Genomic DNA, 25,959 nt, shown 5'->3' on the forward strand with positions numbered 1-25,959 from the left:
TACGTCAGAATAAAAAATCAGGATACTTTTAAACATAGAAATTGTTAGCTTATGCTTTAAGCACAAAGCTACACAGTGGGTTATATATGTGTTCTGCCCGCCACTGGTATCGAAACCCGGTTTCTCGTCTTGTACTGGCATAGAAAGTTAAATATTTATTTAGAGTACTAATTTTATTTTATTTTCGCCATTTCGAAATTATCCAAATCGCAAAATCCTCCCAATAGCACAGAAATATGTCTGCGGGCTCACACTGCTAGAAAATGGATTTCGATACTCTTAGTCGGCAAAGCACATATAGCCAACTGTGTAGCTTTGTGCTTAATTACATAAAAAACAAACACAAAAATATTATCTTTAATTATAAAAATATGTAATGGTAATACTTTATGTGTGGTATGTATTTATTCCAAATTACTTCGAGGACCAGCATAACCAGGTGTTTAGGGTGCTCCTCTCACAATCTTGGAGTTGCAGGATCGAATCCCCATAATACCACAGGCTTGCCCTTTCAGCCGTTAGAGCGATATAATATGACAGTCAGTCCCTCTATTCATTGGTAAAAGGGTAATTCGGGAGTTGGTGGTAGATGGTGATGACTAGCTGCCTTCCCTCTAGTCTTACACTACTAAATTAGGGATGGCTATGGCAGAAAGCCCTCGTGTAACACTGTGCGAAATTCAAAAGAAACAAACCAAATTGCTTCGAAAATTCGTTTGAAGGTACCAGTGAACTAGGGAAAGATTTTAAAACTCATTTTAGTTCGACATATGATTATCATTTTTACTAAATCTGTAATTTTCAATTATTTTATTTTTTCAAATTTAAAATTTATTCCACCTCGACAATGAAAACACTCACCAATACGGTTGACGTCTTATAGCATCAAAAACCGAATTTCGATACTCATATGAGCACAGCTGTATAGCCCATTGTGTAGCTTTGCATTTAACAACAAAAAACCAAAACCTTCAATATTAATACTGTAATACTACCATTTTCACTATGAATAGCCGATAACAATTTATAAGCAAAGCAAAGAAGTCTGGGCTTGCGAAAAAAAATGAGATTCGCGAATTTCGTTCGCGTGGGCCTTTTCCTAACGGTAAAAAAGATGAAATAGAACAGAAAGATTTCACAAAGAATTGTTGGTTTTGAATTTCGCGCAAAGCTACACGAGGGCTATCTGCGCTAGTCGTCCCTAATTTAGCGGTGTAAGACTAGAGGGAAGGCAGTTAGTCATTACTACTCACTGCCAACTCTTGGGCTACTCTTTTACCAACAAACAGTGGGATTGACTATCACGTTATAACGCCCCCACGGTTGAAAGGGCGAGCATGTTTTGTGTGACGGGAATTCGAACCCGCGACCTTCGGATTACAAGTCGAGTGCCTTAACTGAATTATAGATGAAAGCCAAACGACACCACATCACAAACGAAAATGAAAATTTAATTCAAAGTTACGAGAGAACTTGAAGAGTTCTCAGCAAGTAAAAATACACAAACTTGTTATTGGCAACTGAAAACGATGATTTCAAGTGTCCCCACCTGAAAGTTATCGAAACATTCAGGGAAAATTTAGTAAAAGTATTGTAAAATATATGTAGAATTTGCATATCTGCTGAAATATCGGTAAATTCTGTAGCACATCTGTATAAAATATGTTCTTTCAGGCTTCAACGCTGCTTTTAATATGACAATAAGCACTCGAGACAATGAAGCAGTGATTGCTTCCTGACATATCAGGTATTAAGCGTGTTCTCCTGCAACTACTGCCCGGTTCGCCATTGAGAATAACTAGGCATGCAAATTGAAAAGCAAACTGTTATTCTTGTAAAAGAATCAGATAATAATTAAGACTTCTAATATTTACTTGACTTAATTAGCTTCTGAGGAAAGTTAAGGTTAGAAACTTCCTAGAGCAATTCTATGTTACAACCTCACAAAGTATAGAATTTTGAGAACTTAACTTTTAAGCTAAAAGAAGTGGAAAACATTATCCCGATACGACATCCTTTATCATCTATCGTTTGTAAATTGAACTAGTTAAATATATATTTTCGTGTGGTGTTATTTTTGCTAATGCTGGGTATATTTTTAAAATAAATTGTTTATGCGTGTATTTCACAAGTTTTATGTAATATTGTATAGAAAGTTATTTTTGTTTGCGTAATGTTTATATATCAAACGAACAAAGATATTTTGAAAAAACAACAACAGAACTAACCTAACATAGGACGTTATTTATTAATTTGTTGTTTTTCATAATCACGAAATATATGTTGTGTAGATGACGGTTTACAGTACACTGAATTCAATTCTTTTAGGCCTGACATATCGAAGAAAACAACAATAAAAAAGAAGTAAGTAGGTTTAATTTGTTTTTTAAATTGTTAATTTTATCATCAAAACGCTTTATCATGTAATAGCTTTGCATTGAAAATAAAATCCTGTGTACAACAAGAACAAAAGTCGAATTTACCGTTATAACCCAGAGTATAAAGTTTTTTAGCTCCAAATTTATATTTACGCTGTTAACTACCTCTGTTGTAGTACTAGTTACACGTGTTATATATATATTGTGTCATGTTTTATTTACATTATGTATATAAACCACATTTGAAGGCAACCCATTCCAAAGGCCAAACACCTTGTCAGCAAATATCAGTTGTCACATTTGAAGATGATTCCTACTGTGTCAAAATTTATATTTCTCTCCCTTTTCGATTAATAGTAATACAGAATTGTTCAGTTAAATTCAATGGATCAGTGTCATGACTTACAAAAATAATAAAAGGATTAAAATTAATGTTTCAGTTATCCCAACAATCCAAGTCTTATGTGAGAATAATTGATTAGTTAAATATAAATTATTATTAATGAGCCTAATAATTACTCAATTATAAAATTATATTAATTACCCAACAAAGAACTAAAAATTATTCTCCTATCTTGCCAAATGATGTAAATTTCTTTGTCAAGTAGCAGCATCCTCATTTCCTCTCAGACACCAGAACTAAAGTTTTTAATATTGTGAAGAAATTTAAGTAATTTATTGACCATTACTTTATCTACATCATTGGTGTAAATAAATATAAAAAAAACAACCACAAAGGTCCTAAATCTAAGCCCTTCAGTACCCAGGTTGTGATATTAATCCAGTTTGATTGAACATAGTTTATAACAACCCTTTGCTTTCTTTTTTTGTAATTTAATAAATATGCAGTACCCAGATTGTGATATTAATCCAGTTTGATTGGCCTCTGTTTAAAACATCCTTCTGCTTTCTTTCCTCCTTATTCTTTAAACTTTCCAATTATTATTATATTTTGTAGCAAAGCTGAAAATTAATGTGTTCATTTTGTTCATCATGTAGTATTTCCCTCCTACAAATGTTCAAGGTGAGAAATACTACACAAATTTTCATTAGTAAAATTTGAGTTCTAGTAATAAGGAATGGAAATGAGATTAATCAAACATAATATTTAAAGATAACAGGGTAACTGTTGACTCATCTAAGTTGTCTTATCCATGAAATTAAGCTATTGGAAAAATAAAAACTGAAAGCCAGTCCTTATTATTCAAATATTCATTAAGCCTTTTCTTAAACTCTTAAAATTACTGTTTATATCATGTTTAAAGGTAACACATTCCAAAGACTAATTACATGTACTACCTACTGCTTGGATGGCTTAAAAGACTGATTAAACAAAACATCAGTGTTTGTTTCTTCCATGAGAATCACTGTTATGATACCCACATGCATTATCTTGCTTTTACAATTAAAAGCCATCTGCCATTTACTCACCGAACTTGCCAAATGATCTAAAACCTTTTGTAATACTGAAGCAGCCTCCTTACAACTAGTAGCATCAAAGAACATAATATCTTCTGTCTATTTAATTAATTTATTGAAAATTCTTTAATCTCTGTCATTAGGATAAGTAAAAAAGAAAAAAGGTCCAAACAGTGAGACTGAGGTGCTCCACACTATATTAATCCAATTTGAGTGAACTCCATTTACAACAATCCTATGTTTTCTTCCATCCAGTCTGTTTTCTGTGCAGTGAGTCAAATTATATTCCATAACTGTAAAAATAATTTTTAATAAGCCTTTTATGTGGCACTTTGTAAAATGCTATTTGAAAATCCACCCCTATATTCACATCTGTTTTAGTTGTAATACATCTAACAAATGTCAAATGGTCAGTGAAACAAGGTTTTCCTCTTGTGAAATGATATTGACTAGCCAGCACAATTTTATGCTTTTTTAAATGATTTGGCAAAAATGTTTTTTGAAAACTTTCAAAACCTTTCTCACTATTCATGTAAAGTAATAAACTTATAATTAATATTTACTAGAACAATTTCTCATTTGAAAAGAGGAATAACATTAGTCAACTCCCAGTCCTCTGGTTTTTACTTTGCTGATAATCTTTCACAGTTAAGATGATGGTCTTCCATAATAATGAAGTTGAGTTTGGCTGCAGTAGAGGTGATTCTACTGGACAAAGTTAACCAATGAGGAGAAGGTTAGACAGACAATTTTTAGGGCACTTTTTCTAATTCCTCTCCATGTGGGGTAAGTAGAATGGATCCTGAAGAGGAATGCTCAGTTGTGGTTACAGCTACCAAAAAAACAATTCTGTTTCATTAAAGTGCTCAATGACCTTCTTGTAACTGGTGCTTTTGTGCAATTTCATGATTAGGAGTTTCCAAAACTCATCTTTCTCCTGTTACCACTTGTTGATTGCTGAAGGGCTTGAAGAAAAGTGTTGAAAGATGTTGTTTTACCTTGAAAGTTATCCATGTGTGACTTTTGTGTTCTTGGAGAAGCTGTTGCACACTGGATCTTACATAGTTCTTGACAGAATAAGACATTGCTTCAATGGAAAGGGTACCTGCACCCTATTAAAGAACTTGCAAAGAAATAGTAGCAAGTGGCTCATATTTCCAGTCCTTAAATTCATTCAAAACCTTTGGGGAAGCATTATTTGGCTAAGATTTATTTAGATTTAAAAAAATATGAATCTTCAAGCAGGCTAAAGACACAACCTACCTCCTTTAAATCTTGAAGCAAAAGAATGTGGTAGCTTTTTCAAAGATTAAAATGGCTGAGAAAACTATTCTGGGGACCTAAGCTCACATGTCATATAATGTAGTAAGAGTATATAAGGGACTGTTTCAAAAAATGGAGAGGTGAATGGGACCACTTCATTTGACTCAGTACATAAGCCATATCTCAGCAAAATAAAAGATAGGAGGTTCTTATTTCATATTCTAACTTGTCAATATTAGTAATTTAAATTCATAATTTGTACAAAATTATAAATTTAGTATTTTGATATCACAAACATCTAATTTTAAATGGCATTGCATTCAACATACCATGTGACTCACTGAACTCTGTTTTTAATGTGTTCTTTTAGTATTTACTTTTAAAGTAAGAAATTAACTCATACATAATATTAAAGTTTGAATTATAATATACAATTTGATTTCAAACTTACTGACATAAATTCATGAAATAGTAGATCAACAAAGTTTTGAATACGGTCAATGAATGCAATGATATGACCTTTGAACCCTGACTTGTTGCAAAACAGTTAAAGGAACATTGTTATTTTCCTTAACATATTTAAGGAAATCATTACTGGTTATTTTTAAATTTGCATCCAACATTTTTTCACAAGGTCTTACCTTTTTTGATTTTCCAGTTTCATGTTTGACCAATGTTATTGGTCTTTTATAATCCTGTTATACTTTCATCATTGCAGTCAATTTAAATTTCTTAAGCTTCCTTTTAATTTCATTTTTTATTTTTTTGTGAGCTAATTTGGTTATTTTATTCATTCATCATTTTCTTTGTTTACAAAGTTCATGTCTGTCTTTGAATATTTGAAAATAATTATTAAAAGAAAATTATTCCACATTTGATCACTACCTCCAGGTAATTCAGTTGTTCAAATTGTATCAGGTAATTTTTTCAGACCTCTTCAAAATTTGGTTTAAAAAATTAAACCCATGTTTTTAAGAAATTCTTAAATTGTTCCAGTAATGTACAAGCCTCTACTGCTGGTGATAACAGCTTATTCTATATGCTAATCACCTTCATAGAGAAGTAAAATGTTCCTTACTAGCGTGTTTGTTTTTCTGAAACCTTAGTTGTCCGTGGGATAAAACACAAAGAAATCAGAGGTCTCTAACTTTTCTCCACTCCACTAACCTTGTAAAGTTCATAGAAATTTCTTCTCATCCTTCTTTTCTCAAGAAAACAATAGGTTAAAAGATCCTGATATATTCCTTATAAGATTACCCTCCTACATCTGGAACCATCCTAATAATCCACCTTTAGAGCATTTAATTATTAGACAATATCACTAGTCTTATTTGTATGAGAAATGATAGTGCTGAAATTTATCATTTTTTTTATCCATATATATGTATATTCATTTTTTCTCTGTTGTTTCAGAAGTAATGTTAGCCTTTGTGGTAAACTGGTTATATAAAAATGTTGATACACTTGAAAACTTTGTGAAGAAAAATGCCCCAGCCATAAAATTTCATGATGATTCGAGGTGAGTGGTAAACTGTTTATGTACAAATATTGGTGTTACTATAGCATGTGTGCCCCCCGCTAGTACAGCAGTATGTCTCTGGATTTATAATGCTAAAATCAGGGGTTTAATTCCCCTCAGTGGGCTCAGCAGATAGCCCGATGTGGCTTTGCTATAAGAGAAACACACATACTATAGCATGTGGTCTGCACAGATACCATCATCCTTATTTTTTAACTTTTGTTTATTTGCAATTAGAACCAGTTGTTAGAAATGACACTTTCATAGTAATAAAGTACAAAATACCATTTCATAATGTTTTGGAGGTAAATATAATTGCAATGAAACAAGTTCCAACAGTTAGAACTAGTACAGTTATAACCTCAAATGTAAGATACTCTTTTGGAACACACAACTTATTAAATTATTATTGTTATTTGCTGAACAAAAACATGGATAGATATAAATCATTTACCAAAAAATTAATATGAATCAGTAAAACAGTAATGATGATAGTACCTGTTTGAGCCACATGCTGTAGTGTGAATATTTTTGTAGAATGTATGTCATAGTAGCACCAAATGCTGATACACTGTTTTGAAGATGAAAATACAATTGGGGATTCAGGAAATAAACGTATTAATTTTACCTATTTTGCTATTGGAAAAAAGATCCAACAAGATCTTTATTTATCACCATGTGACTGATACAAGAATTTCATGTCTCACAAAATTTTTATTATTTTTGCTCACAAAAAAATTTTATCAAACAGAATGTTATACTGAGTTTATGGATTGTATTTACCCATAAGTGTTGTATGGTTTTACTGTATAGTTCTGAAGAAGATTTGAAACATTCAGTGTATTAATCAGAATGCTAGATATGTTAATGCACAGTTGAATATATTTTTATGCAAGTAATACTTATTTTGTGGTATATCAAATCAACTTAAAAGTTTGAGTTAATAAAATTTCACAAAGAAAATCAAGGTGACAGAATGCCATTTATAATAAATGAATATTCAGTATATTCGGATATTACTTATGTATAATTTATTTATAAAATGATTTATTTTTAAATCCTATATATGTATATATATTTAATACCAAAATAATAGTATAAGCCATCATTTCTAAAGTGCAGTTAGTGTTGTTAATGTTAATAGATATGTTAATGCACAGTTGAATATATTTTTATGCAAGTAATACTTATTTTGTGGTATATCAAATCAACTTAAAAGTTTGAGTTAATAAAATTTCACAAAGAAAATCAAGGTGACAGAATGCCATTTATAATAAATGAATATTCAGTATATTCGGATATTACTTATGTATAATTTATTTATAACATGATTTATTTTTAAATCCTATATATGTATATATATTTAATACCAAAATAATAGTATAAGCCATCATTTCTAAAGTGCAGTTAGTGTTTCTCATTTATAAAGTTATTAATATAAGGTGTTGCTTTCCGTTCAGTTTTCTACAAAGTACACTCGTGGCCACAGATGAAAAGATGGAACTAGAAAAAGTCAGTTTTGATCATCAGATGGAATATGAAGATATTGTGTTACTTGCCCAAAAGGTATGAAGACAAAAGTTAAGTGTTTTATCTTGGATTTCTTTTATTATAACAGTTATTCTTTTTAAAGTAATTTTATTGAGCCGTTTATACTTTGCTGGATAAAAGTGACAATATGTTTGTTTGAATCATTGTTAGAAGCACAAGTCTTGAGCTATTAAGGAAGCTGTTGGTTGCAAGCATGTTGTATTAAACTGTAATATTTACAAAGGTTACTTCTGTGATTTACACTACATGTAATTTCTAAAAACAAAAAATGTAATTACACTTTAAAAAGTATACATCATTTACATTGAATTTCTTATTCAAGGGATAACTGGTGTAAGGTATGTTTATGCCTTTATTATTTTTGAAACTTACTTAGTTGATGTATACATGTACGGAAAATATTCTAAACTGTAATCAGTGAATCATCCACATTGTTTTAACTTTTGTGAATTTGCAGTTGGTACCAGTTGTTATAAATGACACTTTCAAAGTAATAAAGTACAAAATGCTATTTCATAATGTTTTGGGGGTAAATAAAAATTGATGTTTCTGTTACATTTAACTGAATTAAAAATCAAATGTTCAATGATATCTATGATATTGATTTTGATAATGGTTGTGAATTCATGTAATTAATATTTGTTTGTCATAAGTGTTGACAAACACTTATTTCTGTAGTAAATTTGAAAACTGGAGTATTTTAAAGCAGTTTCAAATGTATTGAAAATAAAGAAAAAACAACTTTTATTTGCAGTTGATATACCAGAACGATTCTCACAAGTGGAAAACAAATATGCTAACTATTGGAGAACGACCAGTAAGTTTACTTATAAGTGAATTATGCTCAGGATGGTGAATGTATCTTATGTATCTTTAATAGTATCTACGGTTTTGTTACATTATTACTCAGACTTTTATCAATTTCAAGTGTTTCAGATTATTACGTTAAATTTCAGATTTAATTATAAAAATAGACAAGAATTTGTAAGTTAAATTTATTATTGATATTTATCTATCTCTGTAGTTATATCACTCTGTGTATATATATAAAAAAGAGATATATGAGGTCATAAAATTAAAGTAATAGAATTTGCACAAAAAAGAATTAAGTATGACTGTTGCATTTTCAAAGACACATTGTCATTCTTTGGTTTGTCAGAAAATTAGTCTCGTGGCTAATTGAAACCCCTTGTTTGACATACACATACAAAAAATGTAGAAAAACCTTCCTAAAGTATGACTGAAAATAGAAGCCCTAAACAAGGTGGAGAACAGCAATGGAAAAAGTAAAATCAATTAATAATTTACGTGTTATAATTTTTAAGTGGTAATGGGTTATTGTGTATGTGTTGACTTAAGATCCAATAATAGCTAATCTTATACACGTGTTGGTTTCTTATGCTTTTAAAAGACTTGGTTTTGCAAAATAAAATATGTCATGCTATTTCTTTTTGTTGGACAAATATTTGTATCAGGTAAAACTGAAAAAACATGCATCTAGAAATCTCTGTTTGAGAGTCTTGTGTAACTTTTGAATTTGATTTTATGATACATTGTGTACTGTATGCTTAAATTCATTTGTAAAAATAAAAAAATATTGTCATTTGTTTTTAGTAAAAATATTTTTTTTTTTGTGTTTTATAATTAGCCAGTAACATGATTTCAAAGTTATTGAAAATTAATATTTCTTTAAATTTATGCCTTTTGGTAATGTTCTGTTTTTTAGGATTGGTACAAAAGAACAGATCCTGCATGGACCCAGAAAAACCTACAACGAATGATGAAAGATGAAAATTTGTGTCGCATTACTAGTCGTCACTATAAAATGCTACATGCTTTGTAAGTAAATTTTCAGTTCCAAAGCTTATGTTCTGTTTTACAGTATAATAAAATTTAATATTTTGTAACCTGGACCACTTTATTTTAATTCTTATTATTTTAAACTTTTCTAATGTTAAACTTGTTCACTTTAATCATTCATGGATTGGAGGAAGGTGGTGTTAGAGATCACCAAAGGACCCCAAATTTTAGTCAAAGCCACACATAAAAAAACACTAAACAGTGGAAAACATAGCTGCATATTCCTGCCTGTGTTTTTTGAGTTATCTTATTAACTGTTGAATAATATGCAGTATTTAATTTGTTTTTACATCCAGAGGGTCCATCTTACCTCCACATATTAAGATTCTAAAACTGTTCATCTGATTCAATAAAGTCATATTAATGTGTTTACTTATACTCGCCAGGCCTTTAAAAATTTAATACCTGTTGGCAGTTTCACTGAAGTTTTAATGAAAGTAAATAATTATAATATGATAGACTATTAATAAATCTACATTAGCTCAGCTCTATGTACACTAGAAGTTTCATGACATGAAATTTTGTTTTATTTGATCATGGGTCATATAGGTAGACTAAACAAAAATAGGTGCTTGATGTGCATGTTCATCATTAAATATTTTCAGGATTGGAGATCAGTTGATCATTTTTCTGCTCACCAAGTGTTCTGTGTTTGAAGAAGTGAAACCATCCTGTTACATTCAGAGAACAGGTAAGCATAGGAACCTGATGAGTATAACATCTGTATGTATATGATTTTTACACATTTTTAATATATTTTGATTTTAATCCATTTTTTAATGTGAACAGAGATTTAAAATGTTATATATGCTAAGCTTACATGAAAAGTTCTGAGAATTAAGGCTCAAAAGTATTGATAGTAGTGAGGGTACCCACGTGATGAATCACTGTATTCTTATAATTATATGTTTTTATTTTATGTCATCGTTTATTCCTAGTTGGACTAGTCTCTTACAGTAGCTATATTTGTTATTTTTTAATTCTGGTTTGTTTATTAAGCAGTTGTGACCAAATGATATTGATAACATTTTCAAAACTGTCACAACTGTAAATGAAGTAGAATATACAAACATTTAATGTGAATTACTGCTTGGTTTTCTTTGCTGAAATATGTGCTTTGCTTTGGTATTTTATGAGATTGAATATTTTCCTTTCTAGAAGCAATATTAGATGCTTTCTTAGCTAGTGGTTTATTTCTGTTTTAAATTGTGAATTTTTATTTCTAATCTTGTAAAACAAGGAGAGCCAGCCTATCAGATATGGAAGAAAAAAATACAAAATGCAGCAACTGACACATACAAAAATGAAAACAGGAAGAGAAATCTGCAGATTAAGCAAGCTTGTTTTGGCACAAAAAAAAGAAAGGTGTTAAATCAGTCTTCCCATACAGAGATGTTGCCTGATTGGTTGAACAAGTCATTAACAGCAACTGAACACCATCCACAGCATCTGTCTCCTGTTTCTTCTGAACATGGATCATGTGGGAGTTGTGACCTTTTCCCAGATGGGAACATGTCAGAAGGAACAAACAGTGTTTTGAACTGTTTGCCATTACAAATTCCAGAAGAGAAAACAAATCCTGTTACACATCAGTCAGACGAAAATGTACCTGAATGTTATTCAGAAGATGCAAACTTAGCAAGTCCACTACTTTCTGAAAAGACAAGTTCACTAGCTCTGTTTTCTGAAAGTAACCCTACAGAAATCAATGGAAAACATGCCGTAAGTTGTAGTATGTTAGTCACAGCTCAGTTTTAAATTTACATGACCGAGCTCTATTACTTAACATATTGTATGTGTTATTTAGAAATGGACTTGCTCAAGTGTGTGTTTTCTTATAGCAAAGCCACATTGAGCTATCTGCTGAGTCCACTGAGAGGAATCTTACCATTGATTTTAGCATTGTAAGTCTATAGACTTACTACTGTATCAGCGGGTGATACTTGCTTAAGTTTTCAAAGTCATATATTTAACAGTTCCAACTCATATGTTTTAGTTTAAAAAAAATACTGAATATTTGATAACATTTTCTGCTACTCACATCAGGCATCCTAATGAAACCTATAAAACTTTTGTTTTTATTCTCATTTTTTATTTTCTTTTTGCCAAAATTGGCAAAATAAAAAAAAATCTTAAATAAATTATAAAATTGAAGTTAAGACTATATTATTAACCATAAACATTGCCACAAACTGTTACAATACTCAAAATATTACCATAATTTAACTAGTACAGGTCAGCATACAGATAGTGATACTGCAGTTTTTTGATATCATTATCAGAATTTATGTGGAAAATTATCTGTCATTACAAACTAGAAATGGACTTCTTAATAGAAATTTTAAAGGTGGACATAGAAATTTACATTTAACGTTAGTTATATATGAACTGTTTATATATAATTAACCATAATTTTTGTTTGTGAAACCACAGCTTGTTTTGTATTTCTAGAATGAAAAAGAATCTTTAGATACTTAATTTTTGCAATGGCCACTGGGAGGCCAGATAAACATGTATTGTTTTATAATAATATTCTGTAACTCAATTTTATGAATTAGTTATTCAAATGTTGAAAACAAACTAGTTCTATTAATTTGGAGCAGTATTATTTATGGTGACATGCATTAACTGCTATATTTGACCTTACTTATCAAGAACATACTTCCCACAGTGTTCTATTATTCAGTGTTTATAAGGCCAGTAGCTACTTGACTTTGTAAACAGCAGAAGCTAAGATACCTTATGTAGAAAGGGATAGAGAAAAATATTTGTTGGACACAACAGTAAGTGTCTGAAACATTTTAGGTTACTTTTAATAACATACCTCTGTTTCTATCTCTTTTGTATACTCAGATTTTCTTCTAATTTCTGTCTGATGAATTGTGAAATAAAAACAAAACTTTTAGATGTTTATACATCTAAAACCAACATCAAACTGTTTTTCTATAAATAAATCCATATAAAGTTTCAATGAAAGATGATCTCAATCACCAACCTACTTTTGCTTATTATATTATTCTAAGCCACAGTCACCATATTACTATTGGTGATAACATTGCTCTAAGCCACAGTCTGAAGCCTACTTGTGCTGATAACACCACTTCATTAGCTTACCTGTGCTGATGACATTGCTCTAAGCTATGGTCACTAGCCTACTTGTACTGATGACATTGCTCTAAGTTATGGTCACTAGCCTACTTGTACTGATGACATTGCTCTGAGCCAGGTCACAACCTACTTGTGCTGATGACATTACTCTAAGCCACAATCGCCAGTCTATTTATGCTGGTGATGTTGCTCTAAACCACTGTCACCAGCCTGCTTGTACTGATGACATTACTCTGAGCTGAAGTTATGAACCTACTTGTGTTACTTTGTTGTTGTTCTAAGCAGTATTCTTGTACTGATGACTTTGTGAAGAAATTCAAAGTGCTAAGTTTATTTGAAGAGCTGATTAGCCTCAAACTCTCTTTCAGAATGAAAATATGTTAAGAAGTGTTTTGTACATCCTAAATTACACCAGCATCACATGTAACTGTTTAAATGTCCTTTTAAAATTCAAACCAAGTGAACATTTTTTCTGACTGACTGCATTTTTGAAGATATGTGTTAATACTAAATCGTGGTTGTACTAAGCAGATGTAACACCCTCTTGTAACCATTTATTGTGGTAACCTTAGATTTCAATTCCTGTGGTCTTGCTGGTATGTCCTTCAAGACTTATTGCTATGTGACAAAAAGTATACATTAGGTTGATGTTTAAGTACACTTAGAAATTTTAGAAGAACTTTGTATATCAGTTTATATGTATATACGTAGAGATGAATATTTAATTTAATCGTGGTGAACAGGACCACCATAACTTATATATATTTTTTTTTGCCTGATATTAAAATCTTGGAAGTTTAGAGTAACCATACCTGTCCAAATTACAGAATTTGTCTAATAATAAGAAAAGGAAAAAAACAAGAAGAGGTAAAAGGAAAAAGATGACCCCAACTTGTTCTTCAAATAATTTGAACCCTGCAAAAAAGCAAGATAATAATATTTTACCTTCAAGGTAAGTGTGCAGATAAAATGTTTGTTCTTTATTACTGCATGGTTTATGCTTTAAAGTTTAACTGATAACTTGAGAGTGACTGGATAATGAATAAATGTATGGGAATTACTATTTGTATTTTATCTATTAGAAATCTAGTTTTATTAAAATATTGTTGTTTTCCAACAGAGCTAAGAATGAAATTTCCAGATCATGGATATTTTATTCTAAGAAGTTTAGGGAAGGATTACCTAATACTTGTAAGTTTTTACTTTAATTTTAACCTTGAGTGTGTGTGTGTTTGTGTGTACATATTAAAATAAGGATATATCAACCATCTATTAACTCCCTCCCAGTCTGTCTATGAGATGGAGTGGGGAACTGTGTGAACTAATCATTTTTGTAGTTATGATTAAAGGTTTACCACCTGAAAATACGCCTAACTGAATACAAATATTTCATTTAATTAGAACTGTTTAAACACATATGCATGATTTTTTCAGAGTGAAAATCTTTCTTCATTTTGAAAAACATTCTGTCACTTCCTATATTGTTTTTAGTGAGAAGAGAATAATGGTTTTGGTTTTATCTCTTGTAATCTATCATAACTTCTGTACAACTTGAACATAAGTTTGGAATATTTGTTTTCTTTACAGCACAAATGTTTTTTGATTCTTTCACAATGGTTGAGTCTTTTTTTTATATAAACATTTATTTTCTTTGGACCCATCATAAGGATGTGAAATATTTTTGATTCTTTTACAATGATTGAGTTAGTGTTTTGTTTTAGACATTTATTTTCTTTGGGCTCATCAGAAGGATGTGAGATTTATTGACAGGCTATCTTTCAGGTTAATGTATTAAATCTGAAGAAGTCTTATAAGAATCAGCATGTTGACAGCTATATATATAGTAGTAGATGGTGGATGCTTGAATTATAAACTATTAATTACTCTTGTTGTAATATTAAACACTGAAGTGTAATTTGTGTTGAAGGAAGACATTATATTGTATTGTTTTTCATTATCGTATAATCAGTGAATTATTTTTTATTAAAGGTTTGTAAATTAAGAATGCATTTACAGACTGGGATATGTAAGTGAATCACTTGAATAGGAGTACCAAATGAGGAGGAAACTCCATCTCATTTATAGTGGATGTGAATATAAATGTCTGAGGAGGACACTCCATCTTATTCATTATGGATATGAAAAGGAATACCTATTGAGGATGGAACTCCTTATTCATTATTGATGTGAAGAGGAGTGTCCAGTGAGAAGGAAACTTCATCTTAATCATTTGGGTATGAATAGGCATGTCCAGTGAGAAGGAAACTTCATTTTAATAATTATGGACATGAATGGGATTGTTTATTGAGAAGGAAACTCCATCTGAATCATTATGGAAGTGAATGGGAGTGTCCATTGAGGAGGAAACTTCATCTTTATCATCCATTGAGTTGGATATGAATAGGAGTCACATATATGTTTCAACAGTGATGACTAAAAGCTAATTTAAATACTTTCACCAATTAATTTCTTACCAGATATGTTAGCAGAAACGTATATAGTGAATGCATCATCAAAGAGGAAAGGTAAAGAGCAAAATAGGTTTTTCATTTCTTGTTAGAAAAACTGAATTTTTATTTTAGATTGTAAATGTTTGTTATTGAGGTTTTATTTCAGTGTTTTTAAGCTATATTAAAAAAAAAGTACTTATAAAAATAGGTAGCAAGTTTTCTACCAATTTCTCCCCCATTAGTTGTACTTAGATAAATGTTTGTTTGTTTTGAAGTTAAGCACAGAGCTACACAGTGGGCTGTGTGTGCTTAGATAGATGAATAGTAAGCAAGTTATAATTATAGAAATGAAGCCATAACTCACAAAATTGTTAGATCTTGCATTATGATGTCATGACATGCTCCATCTAACAAATAAATATTAAATTATAATATTAAAATCATAATATACAAAAATGTCCACTACTTGGATTGTGAAGTTTCTTGAACAGTCTTGATACACAAATAAAACAGTATGCTAAACTATTTACCAAGTGTTTAGGTGATTTTCTTTTTTGAGGGTTATGGTATAGTATCCTTACTTGTCACTGGGGGAGTTCTCTTTAGATACCCCCCCTGCTAGTACAGCAGTAAGTCTATGGATTTACAATGCTACAATCAGTGGTTCAATTCCCCTCAGTGAGTTCAGCAGATAGCTCAATGTGGCTTTGCTATAAGAACACACACACTCTTTAGATAATTGACCAAACATATCTACTGGTGACTGTTCTTGGTTGTCCTTTGGTAGTGGCCTCAACAGAGACACTGAGCTGTTTAGCAAATTATTCTTTGAAATTACCCAGTTGGTCCATTCTCTCACCAACATACTTCCAAAGGTAATCACAAAGAATGACCTTTGACTTGGACTATTTGTTTTTATGAATTATTTAAACCACACCATTGATTCTTTCCAGTGCAATGTCTGGTTTTCCCAGCACCTGCTTAACTGTGGAGTTTGTCTTCTTTTCCAGCAGAAATTAAACAGCTATACCATGTCCATGTCACTTGATGAAACCTAGTCTTGTAAGCATTATTATCTTAGTAACTTTTCATATTATCACTATTAACTGAACACTCACTGTGTCAATTGTGGTGGTTCCCCACCCTTCTTTTGATCTTTCTGTAAATGGGTGGAGAGAAAAGAGGTACAACATTTATGTACTGTTGATAACATTTCTTACCCCGAGGCTCAGAAATTATTTTTCTCTACTTCAACTTGGATGTATGCTGCTGCACTATATTCCACTGTTTCAATGGGAGTGCAGAAAAAATTTTTCTGTGCCTTCATTAGAGTTTTTCTCATACCATGTGAAGAGCCTTTTGCTCTTTGTGGTTGCACAAGTTGAAAAGCCTGTCTACTCCGGTATCTGCTTCCAGTGACTGCTTGGGTCTATCTTTTTTGGCCCCAAGGTGAAGGACAATTATTCAATTACACCCTCAGTCTCTGGAATCTCCATCCTCTGTCAAAGATCTGCTCTATTGACCCAAGGCAAGTTCCTTGGAGATCATTACTGTTTGTAATTAAGCAGAAATCTACAAAATGAGCCATCTGTGCTCTGCTCAACATAGGTGTCAAAACCTGGATTCTAGAGTTGTAAATCTACAGACATACTGCTGTGCCACTGTTGTGCTTCATGGAAGTCAACAGACCTATTACTAAAAGTCAATGGAATGGTCATAAATAGAAAGATTCTCCACCTAAATGAAAATGACAACATTGATACAATGGAATTGTTGAGGTTTTCATTCTAATTTACATGACATTAAGGCCTTGATTGATTTCCATTGTCCCAAGTGTCTCTCTTTAGAGGAAACATTCCTGAAACCTACTGATACTGTCACCTTTCATCAGTTTTATCTATATTTGAATGACAGGTTCTGTGTTGGATTAGTTCATGGAAGAGTGGTAATGCTGGTTAACCAGCATGTACCCACCTTGTCTGTAACATTCAGTACACCCTTGGAAGCTGTAGCCATCCATATCTTCATGGATTGTACCATCAGTATTTGTTCTCTTTATGTGTCACCAAGAAAGGCTTATGATTAATCAGACCTTGATGCTTTTGTGAAACAATTGCCATCTCTTTTTTTAAGTCCTGGAGGTGAATGTAATGGACACAATGGCCTTTGAGATGGTGCTGATATTGATGGGAGGGGTCATTCTGTGGAGTGTATGCTCTTATGTCACCACCTTTCTCTCTTCAGTATTAATGTTTTTACCTATTTTCATCATCTAGTCAGTCTTTTACTGCTATTGATTTATCTGTCTGTTCTCCTTTACTTTTTTCTCATTTTTCTTGGAGGATTGACAATGACTTATGGGGTGGTGATCATTTTCTGTTATTTTGAAGAAGATTGGCTATAGTTGATGCCACGTGACCCAAGTGCCATGGTGGAAGTTGGAGTGAGCTGACTGGCTCTTTCATCTCTCTCTCATTTAGGACAAAATTCGTAAGGTCTTTCTGTAATGCTTTTCAATGCCAAGAAGTTTCTGATTTACTAAGCATTGCTGATACACTTGGGGAGTGCTTTTCTTATCTCTTCAGCACTTTTATTTCTTCCTTCCTCTGCCTTTTTGGCCATCAAGTCTTGGGCTGAGCAGTCACTTCTTTTCTTTAGGGATGATTGTATCTATGACAGTAATTGGTCTTTTATACTGATAGAACTGATGATGTTCAGTATAAGATGCTGCACCATCTTCCTGCTACTTCTTTTGCTCTTCCTTTGTTTGTTTTTAACTAGATCTGTAAATAATTCCAATATTCCTTTTTATTATCATCCTGTTGCTTTGACTAGCTGACTTTATAAGGTTTTTGGAGAGGATGGTTAATGCTTTTCTTCTTTGGTTCCATGAATCAAAGAACCTCCTCTTGCTCACCCAGTGTGTTCTGTCAACAGCACTCCACCATGGACCACCTGATTTGATTTGAAACCTCTATCAGAGACACCCTCCTCATGAGAAAACATTTTATTTTTGTCTTTTATCTTGAGAAGGCTGATGAGTCATGACACTACATGGAGCTTTAGCCTTTTGCAGAACCTCCATTCCTATGTATTGCAAAGCATTTACCCATGTTTTTTAGTAATTTTTTTACTAATCCAAGTCCCTGTGGGTTTGACCCTTTCCCATTTTTTTACACAGGAAGTTTTTATGGTTGTGTTTTGAATGTCACCTTTTTTAGTATCAAGATCAATGTTATCACTAAACTACTTGCTTGTACTGTTGTAAATGACCTCTATATCAACAACTTACATATTTCTTGTCAGTTTTAAGCTTAAGGTTTATTTAGTGGCAGCTTCAGACTGCCCTCACTTGTTGAAGTGGACCACAGGAAAGGTGTTTCTTTTTCTCTAAAATCATTTGCATTAATTTTTGCCACCAACAAAGTTTGCATCATGATTTCCAGCTCCATCTCAGTGGTAGTGTTCATCTCAGCATTTCTGAGGTGAAGTTCATAGAACCTATCTTTGACCATAAGTTTACTTTCATTTTTCATGTTAGGCAGATTTGTTTTAAGTGTACAAGAGCACTGAGCAACCTCAGTGTCCTTTCTTCTATTTCACGGGAAATGGATTGATGTTCTATATTCAAAATCTGTAGTGCTGGACTATGGATCTGTAGTTCTGTCAGGTACTGTGCATTGAAGATATTGAAACCTGTTTACAGTCTGGTGTTTGGCTCTGCATTTGGGCCTTTTGCACCTTGCCAGTCCAGAGTACGTACACTGAGTCCCCCACACCTCCTCTTCCCCTCTGTTATTTGCAACTTTCTTTATAATGTGCTACCAAGCCAAGCTTTGATCCTTACCACAGCATACCACCTGGTGTTGGGTTTCTCTTTCTTATAGAGCTGTGCTCTTTCAAAATAAACTGTCTACCATTCTTCCTTTTAGATTCAGTATCCAAGCACAAATGGCTGGATTGGGTCTGTCATTGGATGATGTTGTTGAGTCCAGTGATTGGCCCATCCTGCCATGGCTCATTATCATCTCCACCAATGACATTTCCTTGAGTCATTTGAGGAAGGATGGATACTCCTGATTGGAAATACTGTTTTCATTTTGCTGAACATATTTCAAACCATTTTTCTGTTCCTGTTTTCACAGATGGTTCAAAATCAAATGACTCACTTTGCTATGGTTTGCTGTTGCTCAGTGGTTATTAAAAGATCCTCTCTACAGTTTCTCTGTTCACTGGTGAGTTGTATACCATTTCTCTTGCTTTGGACCATGTAGGAGCTAAGCAGTACACTGACTGTACTATTTACACTAACTTTCTTATCTATCTACTGACCCTGGAATCTCTTGATGTTAGTTCTGATATTGTTATTGTAGATATTTCAAAATAACTGGCCTATTTTTCTCTATCCAGTTTTTCTAAATACCTGACTGCATTGATATTTGTGAGAACAAGCTTGCAGCTGCCCCAGCTAAGTTCGTAGCAGAACCATGTCTCGCCTCTATAGGGACCATGGTTCATTATTCATCTTGGCTTCACATCAGTTGGCAGTTGATTTGAAGTGAACAGTGTTATAATTTTTTCAGATGAAATCTTCTGTTGTTCTTTAGCTGTCTTGTTTCCATAAGGATCAAAAGGAGGAAGTTATCTTGACTAGGATACACATTGATCACAGTTTTTAACTCATCATTTTCTTTTACCTGAGACTGGTGCACCAATGTGTGCTCTGTGTGACACTCAAGTCACAATAGCCTACATTTTACTGTTATGCTGACTGTGAGTGCCAACACCATTTTTGACATGTCTCTTAGAATTCTAAGAGTTTATTCCTGACATTGGACAGTGTCATTGGTGATGTTTATTCTGTCCAAATTGATTGTGTTTTTCAGTATTTGTGGGCTATTTGCCTTTTTGTATTCTGTTTAAGTTTTTTTATGGGTTTTAGACATTGTTTAGTTTTTTAGCTTGTTTCTTTTTCATCTTTGTAGTATTTTACTTCATTAGTTTTTACCATTTGTTTGGCACAGATATCCCTGTAACTTCCCATTAATAAGCCCCATACAACCAAACGTGACTTCTCAAGAAGCATTCAGGTAAGATAATTGGGCAAATCCATACAAGCCATTCACAAATTCTTTGTTGTGTATTTACAGATTTACAGATTTGCTGTAAATCTTCCTTAGTGTATATATCACACTAAATCTGTCGAATAATGTAGGTACCCATGCTTGATAATTGTTCACCATTCAAACCATTTGCTTTGGAAGTTATTTTGAACTGAGTCTGATATGCCTCCCATGGTTGTTTTCATCATACTTCATTGGTTTCTTGATTGGGTAATGTTGCTGAACTGACCAGCTAGATTCTTGAACTGGATTTAATAGTGACATAGTTGAACTAGTCCATGAAAGTCCTGCTGTTACAGATGGTACAACAGTAGTGGTAATGGATATAGACCATATAGTTTCTCCATATTTTATGGTAAATGTTGTTTTAGGCTGGACTTCTTTTGCACATGCAAAAAGAGATGTGGTTAGTTTGATTTTTGCACTTGCTAATTCATTTTGTAAATTTTTGCAGTTGATGTTCTTTCCCACCTCACTGATGTTTTTTATATACTTTAGTTTTATCATTACAATCTTTCTGTACTACTTCATATTTATGTTTGTAATTTTTCTTTGCATATTCTATAACATTTTAAACTCATTCTATTTATTTTTTGTTTTGTTTTTCTGATTTTTGTGTGATTTCTGAATCCTCTTTATTATTTACCTTTTCTTAATGCTTTGTCTCTGCTTGTTTTTCTTTCCACTCTTTCATATCTCTATTAAATTTTTAATCTTACTTTGTGTTTGAGTTGTCGTCATAAAAGTTGAAGTTTAGTCAAAGTTACAGTAATTTCACAAAAGTAATCCTACTTCTGACACAAGTGTTGTAACATTTTCTATGCTTTGGAGGGTTCTTTTGTATTACATAAAAAATGACATAAATTCTAGGCTATGTCATAATAATCAATTTATTTATTTCTTCAATAAAAACATTCCTGCAGTGGCTTAGCAGTAAGTCTGAGGACTTATGATGCAAAAAATTGGGTTTTGATACCTCTGGTGGGTACAACACTGATAAGTTGTTGTTTAGTTTTGTATTTAATTACAAATTCTTCATTTAAAAAATATTTGCTACAGGTCACATTGATTAGTAAGTCTAATTTCACAAACAGTGGTTGAACAGAAACTGTGACACTAATGTACTTGTAACATTGTAAAACTTACTAGCCAGCTTTTCTCACCAATTGAATGATAAACATAACTAACCTACTGACTTGCTCACTGAGGAACAGACACACCAACTGACTCTCAATTGATTAACTAAATAAATATATTTATAAATCATTGTTATTTATATTGAACTCTTCTCTCTACTTAGTACAGGAAGCTTCTAGATTCAGCTGAGGCCTAAACAAACTTCTAAGTTTATACATACAAAAATGTTGCTTAAAACAATTTATATATCAAATTTAATCAATGTAACTTTTCTTTTTGCCCTTTCAGTCATTTTAGAAAAAAGTTCACAAAGTCCAGAGGGAATAGAAGAACTGAAACATTTCATATTTCCAAAGAGTAAGTTCACTAAAGATTTTGAGAAAGAACCTTATGTGGATTTTAATTTTTCTTGTAAAATTAAAGATGACACCTTCTATTAAGTAATTATATTGCATGTTGAGAAATTTTAATTTTTTTACCTTTGCAATGTATAATGCTTTTTAATTTCAACATTTTCCTACAGACCAAGAAGTTTGCCTTCAACCTGCTGAAGAGGATGTTTTGGTGCCTTTACTTTCTAAACTTCTCAAAAGACATAGGTGAGATAAGTTTTAACTTGCATAAAATAATTACTGTTTGTGATAATCTTATGAAGAACAAATGTTCTGGTGAAACATGTTCATTTTTATTTCATTAGTGATATCAAAATATTAACTTTTTTGTTTACTAATAGTTTAGCTGAAATTTAGATTAAATGTGACATCTTATGATTAACTGTTGGGATTTGGCTGGTAGAGGCTGCTAAATGGTGTGGGTCTTAATAGGTGGTATTTCAATAAATTTGACTAGATTTTGAGTATCCATTATATTGCTTATTGATGTATCTTTGTCCACGTGCTCAATTTGTTGGTGTTGATGTATTGTTAGGCTGGCACAAGGCCTCTGGAGAATAGTCACAAGGTAAATATGAAACTATTGGTCTTTATAGGTTCCTTCTTCCATGTTACAGTACTAACTTGAGGATTAAGCCTACACTGAGGAAATGAAACAATCATTTAATGACCTTCTTGTCTAATGTGTTGTGTATAGTTGCACACATCTGCACAAACAACAAACTTAGAAGAATTCCTACGTCGATGCAAGGAGGAAGAAAACACATTACGATATGCTAAAACACCACATTAGTGATTAGTTGTCTGATTATTCCTAACAAAAAGATACAAACAGTTGTTGATATGAAAAAAAAAAATTGAAAACCCAATTTAAAAAAAGTATCAGTTTTTAAACTTTGCAGAGCAGACCAAAGGACTGAAACCATGTTTACAAAAATGACTCATCACACTCTAGAAAAAAATAAATATATATATATATATATTCAAACCTGTCTATTCAGCTTATACATTTCTCAAAGGTTACAGCATTATGTACAAATTAATTATTGAAAATAACACTAACAACAACTTAAAACTGTCTTTACAGTAGTAATGTTGTGTGTTGTTTCACAAACATTAAAAGGGATGAAAATGACTAAACAGTAGAAAAGCTATTAACAAAAAACAAAATTTACAAAGATCAGGAATTATTTCTGTTTATTTTAAGATTATAAGACTGAATCAAGAGAGATACTTTAACTCTCTGATCAAGGAAACTATTATATTTTAGTAAGAGCCTTATTTTAAATGGTGTTTTAACTAAATTACTCTGTTTATTTGGATTGTGGGTTTTTGCATCACCTTGTAGAGTCCAGTACATTTATAATTTTAAAAAATCTGAAAACCAAATTAGATGCAATGTTCCTGGGTGTGAATTCCCACGTTCCTGTTGTCAGCAAGGCAATTAATCTGACCTTCCTTGCTACTTTTTGCCTTGTATCTCTTTACAGCTTGGGGGGATATGTTCAGTTGGAGTTGTGTATGTTTTTATCCACTGAGAGATGAAGACATTTATTTTGTCTGGGGTGTTTTCTTTTCAGACTTCTGAGGTTGCCTTTTGTTAATCCTGAGAAAATTTTGATTTTGTTTTATTACCTGATGTAATAGATAGATATTGTATTCTACTTGCTAGTTTTCCACTTTCCGGTTGGAATTAATTTTTTTGTCCACTGAAAAATTGGTGTCATAAGTTGGAGTTATTGGTATGTTTGTAGGACTTTTTCTTTCTTCTCTTATATCCTGTTAAGTTCTTTCTTTCTAAACCTCTGGCAACTAGGAAAGGGGATACATCCATTTCTGCAATTTTATTTCTCACCCCTGCAATCATTTGTAATCTAATAATTTGTTTTGGTCTGTCAGGCCTGGAAGTACTGTGTGACCCATTTTATTTCATTTTGTGGTGATTGTCCTGACTGTTTTCATAGGGATCCTTCAGTTTTCTTGAATTTCTCTAATTCCTTAGAGGTGGATTCCTGAATATCCGTTTTGTGTATTGGTTTTCACAAGTGAGGTATCTTATGAGTTATGTCTCAGCATATTCAGCACATATATTTTTTTCATTTATCCAGAGGGGAGATTTTACGGGCTGATGTTTAGACTTCTCCCACTGCTTTTCTCTCATTCTATACATGCTTGAGCAACTTCCTTGGCCATGTTTACAACATCTGCTGGATTATTGGATTATAAGGACAATTCAGTATTTCTGTACAATCTTGGCTCTATCTGCCAGGTTCCCTTGCATGTTGCTTTCACTAGATCTCCCTTTGTAGCAAGTGTTGCTCAAACAGGTGTGCTTCTCTCAATCCAATTCCACACTAGCAACCAATTTGATTATTATTATTATTACTAATGGTTGCAAGAGGCTCTGTAAAAATGAGGTGTTCCATAATATTACCTAGGTGCATACCATATGGTATGACTATATTATCATGAGTAAAGCTAAAGGGGATTTTGTCTGTGTCTGCCAATCATTGGATTTAATAAATCAGGGCTGGTTTGCTCTTAAAAATTTAGGGAACTTGTTTCACCTATTGCACAGGTTCCAGAGAGCTGTTTCTCAGAGTTCCCCAATGCACACTAACCCCCCAGATTCTACTGGTGGGGGTAGAGATGCTTTACCATACCCAGTTTCCAGTTACTTGGGTGGTAGACAGAGGTTTATCCTCCGGAGTTTTAGAATGTACTTTTCTACTCTTGAAGAAGAGGGAGAAGTTGGGATCTCTCTTGCTTGAGTTCCTGGATGTTTCCCCCAGATGTCAGTAGGGATGGTACCATCCTTTGTATGAACCTATTCGTAATTCCGGTTCAGATTTCACACAAAGCAATCTGGTTGGGTGTTTCATGGCCCTTCTCTTTGATCTATGCCAGGTTTATATGTTATTCACGGAAGGATGTCCACTATATCCTCATAATTCCAAACACAAAATGGTTCCATCCAAGGACCTTGGTTGAGTACAAATTCCACATCATCTCCATAATTCCAGGGTCAAATAGAGTACTTTTTGTTCACTTGATTGAGGAGTGAGGATGAGTGTTTATCATTCCAGACTGGATGAGTTCTGATCCTTTAGTTGAGTAAGGTACACATGATCCTTTTATTCCAAGCCTGGTGTGTTGCCTTATTTGACTTTTTCAGGTGGAGGAGAAAGTTTGTTTGGATGTTGCTCACTTTCTCTTTGTGATTCAAGTGGTGTGAAACTCTAATACTGAGTTGTGGAACCTCAGCTGTCTGGTTGGGGCTGGCTTATAATGATTACTTGCACTATTCTACCTACGATATAGAACTCAGTTCTGGGTGAAAAGCATACCTGTTTTCCCCCACTTGTGTATCACCTTTGAGGACACCACTGTTCTATGCAGATGCTTTTTGTATGGTCATGCCTGCACTGGTCTCTCTACCTTCTCAATGTGAGATTCTAGTTATATTGTCAGAAGATGGTAAGTATGTTTTGGAACTTAACATTTTCCTGAATTAAAAGAGTATTTCTAATAATACTTCCCTCTGCTGATGCTCTCCAGCCCTATCTCCCCACTAAGAGCCAGTGTAAATCTTGAAAAAGTGATTACATTATTTAAGTGCTTATATACAGTAATGGGATAGAGGGGACATTGATAAGTGTGGAGAAATTTGCAAATTAGGTGTTGATAAGGGCATTTAAGTAAGGTATAAAAGGCTGGAGCATGCAAGACCAATATTTATATAGGCAAAGCTGCCATCAA

The 25,959-nt window shown here is 32.6% G+C and overlaps 1 protein-coding gene across 8 annotated transcripts in view; it reads left to right on the plus strand.

The window, feature by feature from the left end:
* Window positions 1-1,781: 1,781 nt before the first annotated feature.
* Window positions 1,782-25,959, plus strand: part of LOC143240798 (telomerase reverse transcriptase-like) — a 75,600-nt gene continuing 51,422 nt past the window's right edge. For 7 of the 8 annotated variants that reach the window (XR_013021965.1, XR_013021966.1, XM_076483874.1 and 4 more), the window contains exons 1-11: window positions 2,077-2,364; window positions 6,474-6,579; window positions 8,040-8,145; window positions 8,885-8,947; window positions 9,857-9,969; window positions 10,596-10,681; window positions 11,231-11,712; window positions 13,926-14,050; window positions 14,219-14,289; window positions 22,097-22,165; window positions 22,332-22,407. Coding sequence is in view for 6 of the 8 variants with exons in the window: in XM_076483874.1 (XP_076339989.1) it covers window positions 6,479-6,579; window positions 8,040-8,145; window positions 8,885-8,947; window positions 9,857-9,969; window positions 10,596-10,681; window positions 11,231-11,712; window positions 13,926-14,050; window positions 14,219-14,289; window positions 22,097-22,165; window positions 22,332-22,407 (1,292 nt within the window). In the remaining 2 variants the exon portion in view is untranslated. Of the gene's footprint in view, window positions 1,906-2,076; window positions 2,365-6,473; window positions 6,580-8,039; window positions 8,146-8,884; window positions 8,948-9,856; window positions 9,970-10,595; window positions 10,682-11,230; window positions 11,713-13,925; window positions 14,051-14,218; window positions 14,290-22,096; window positions 22,166-22,331; window positions 22,408-25,959 lie in introns of those variants that run through there. The other variant, XM_076483872.1, reaches the window with a different exon arrangement.

This window comes from Tachypleus tridentatus, chromosome 13 (assembly GCF_004210375.1).
Source record: "Tachypleus tridentatus isolate NWPU-2018 chromosome 13, ASM421037v1, whole genome shotgun sequence".
NCBI classification, from domain to species: Eukaryota; Metazoa; Arthropoda; class Merostomata; order Xiphosura; family Limulidae; genus Tachypleus; species Tachypleus tridentatus.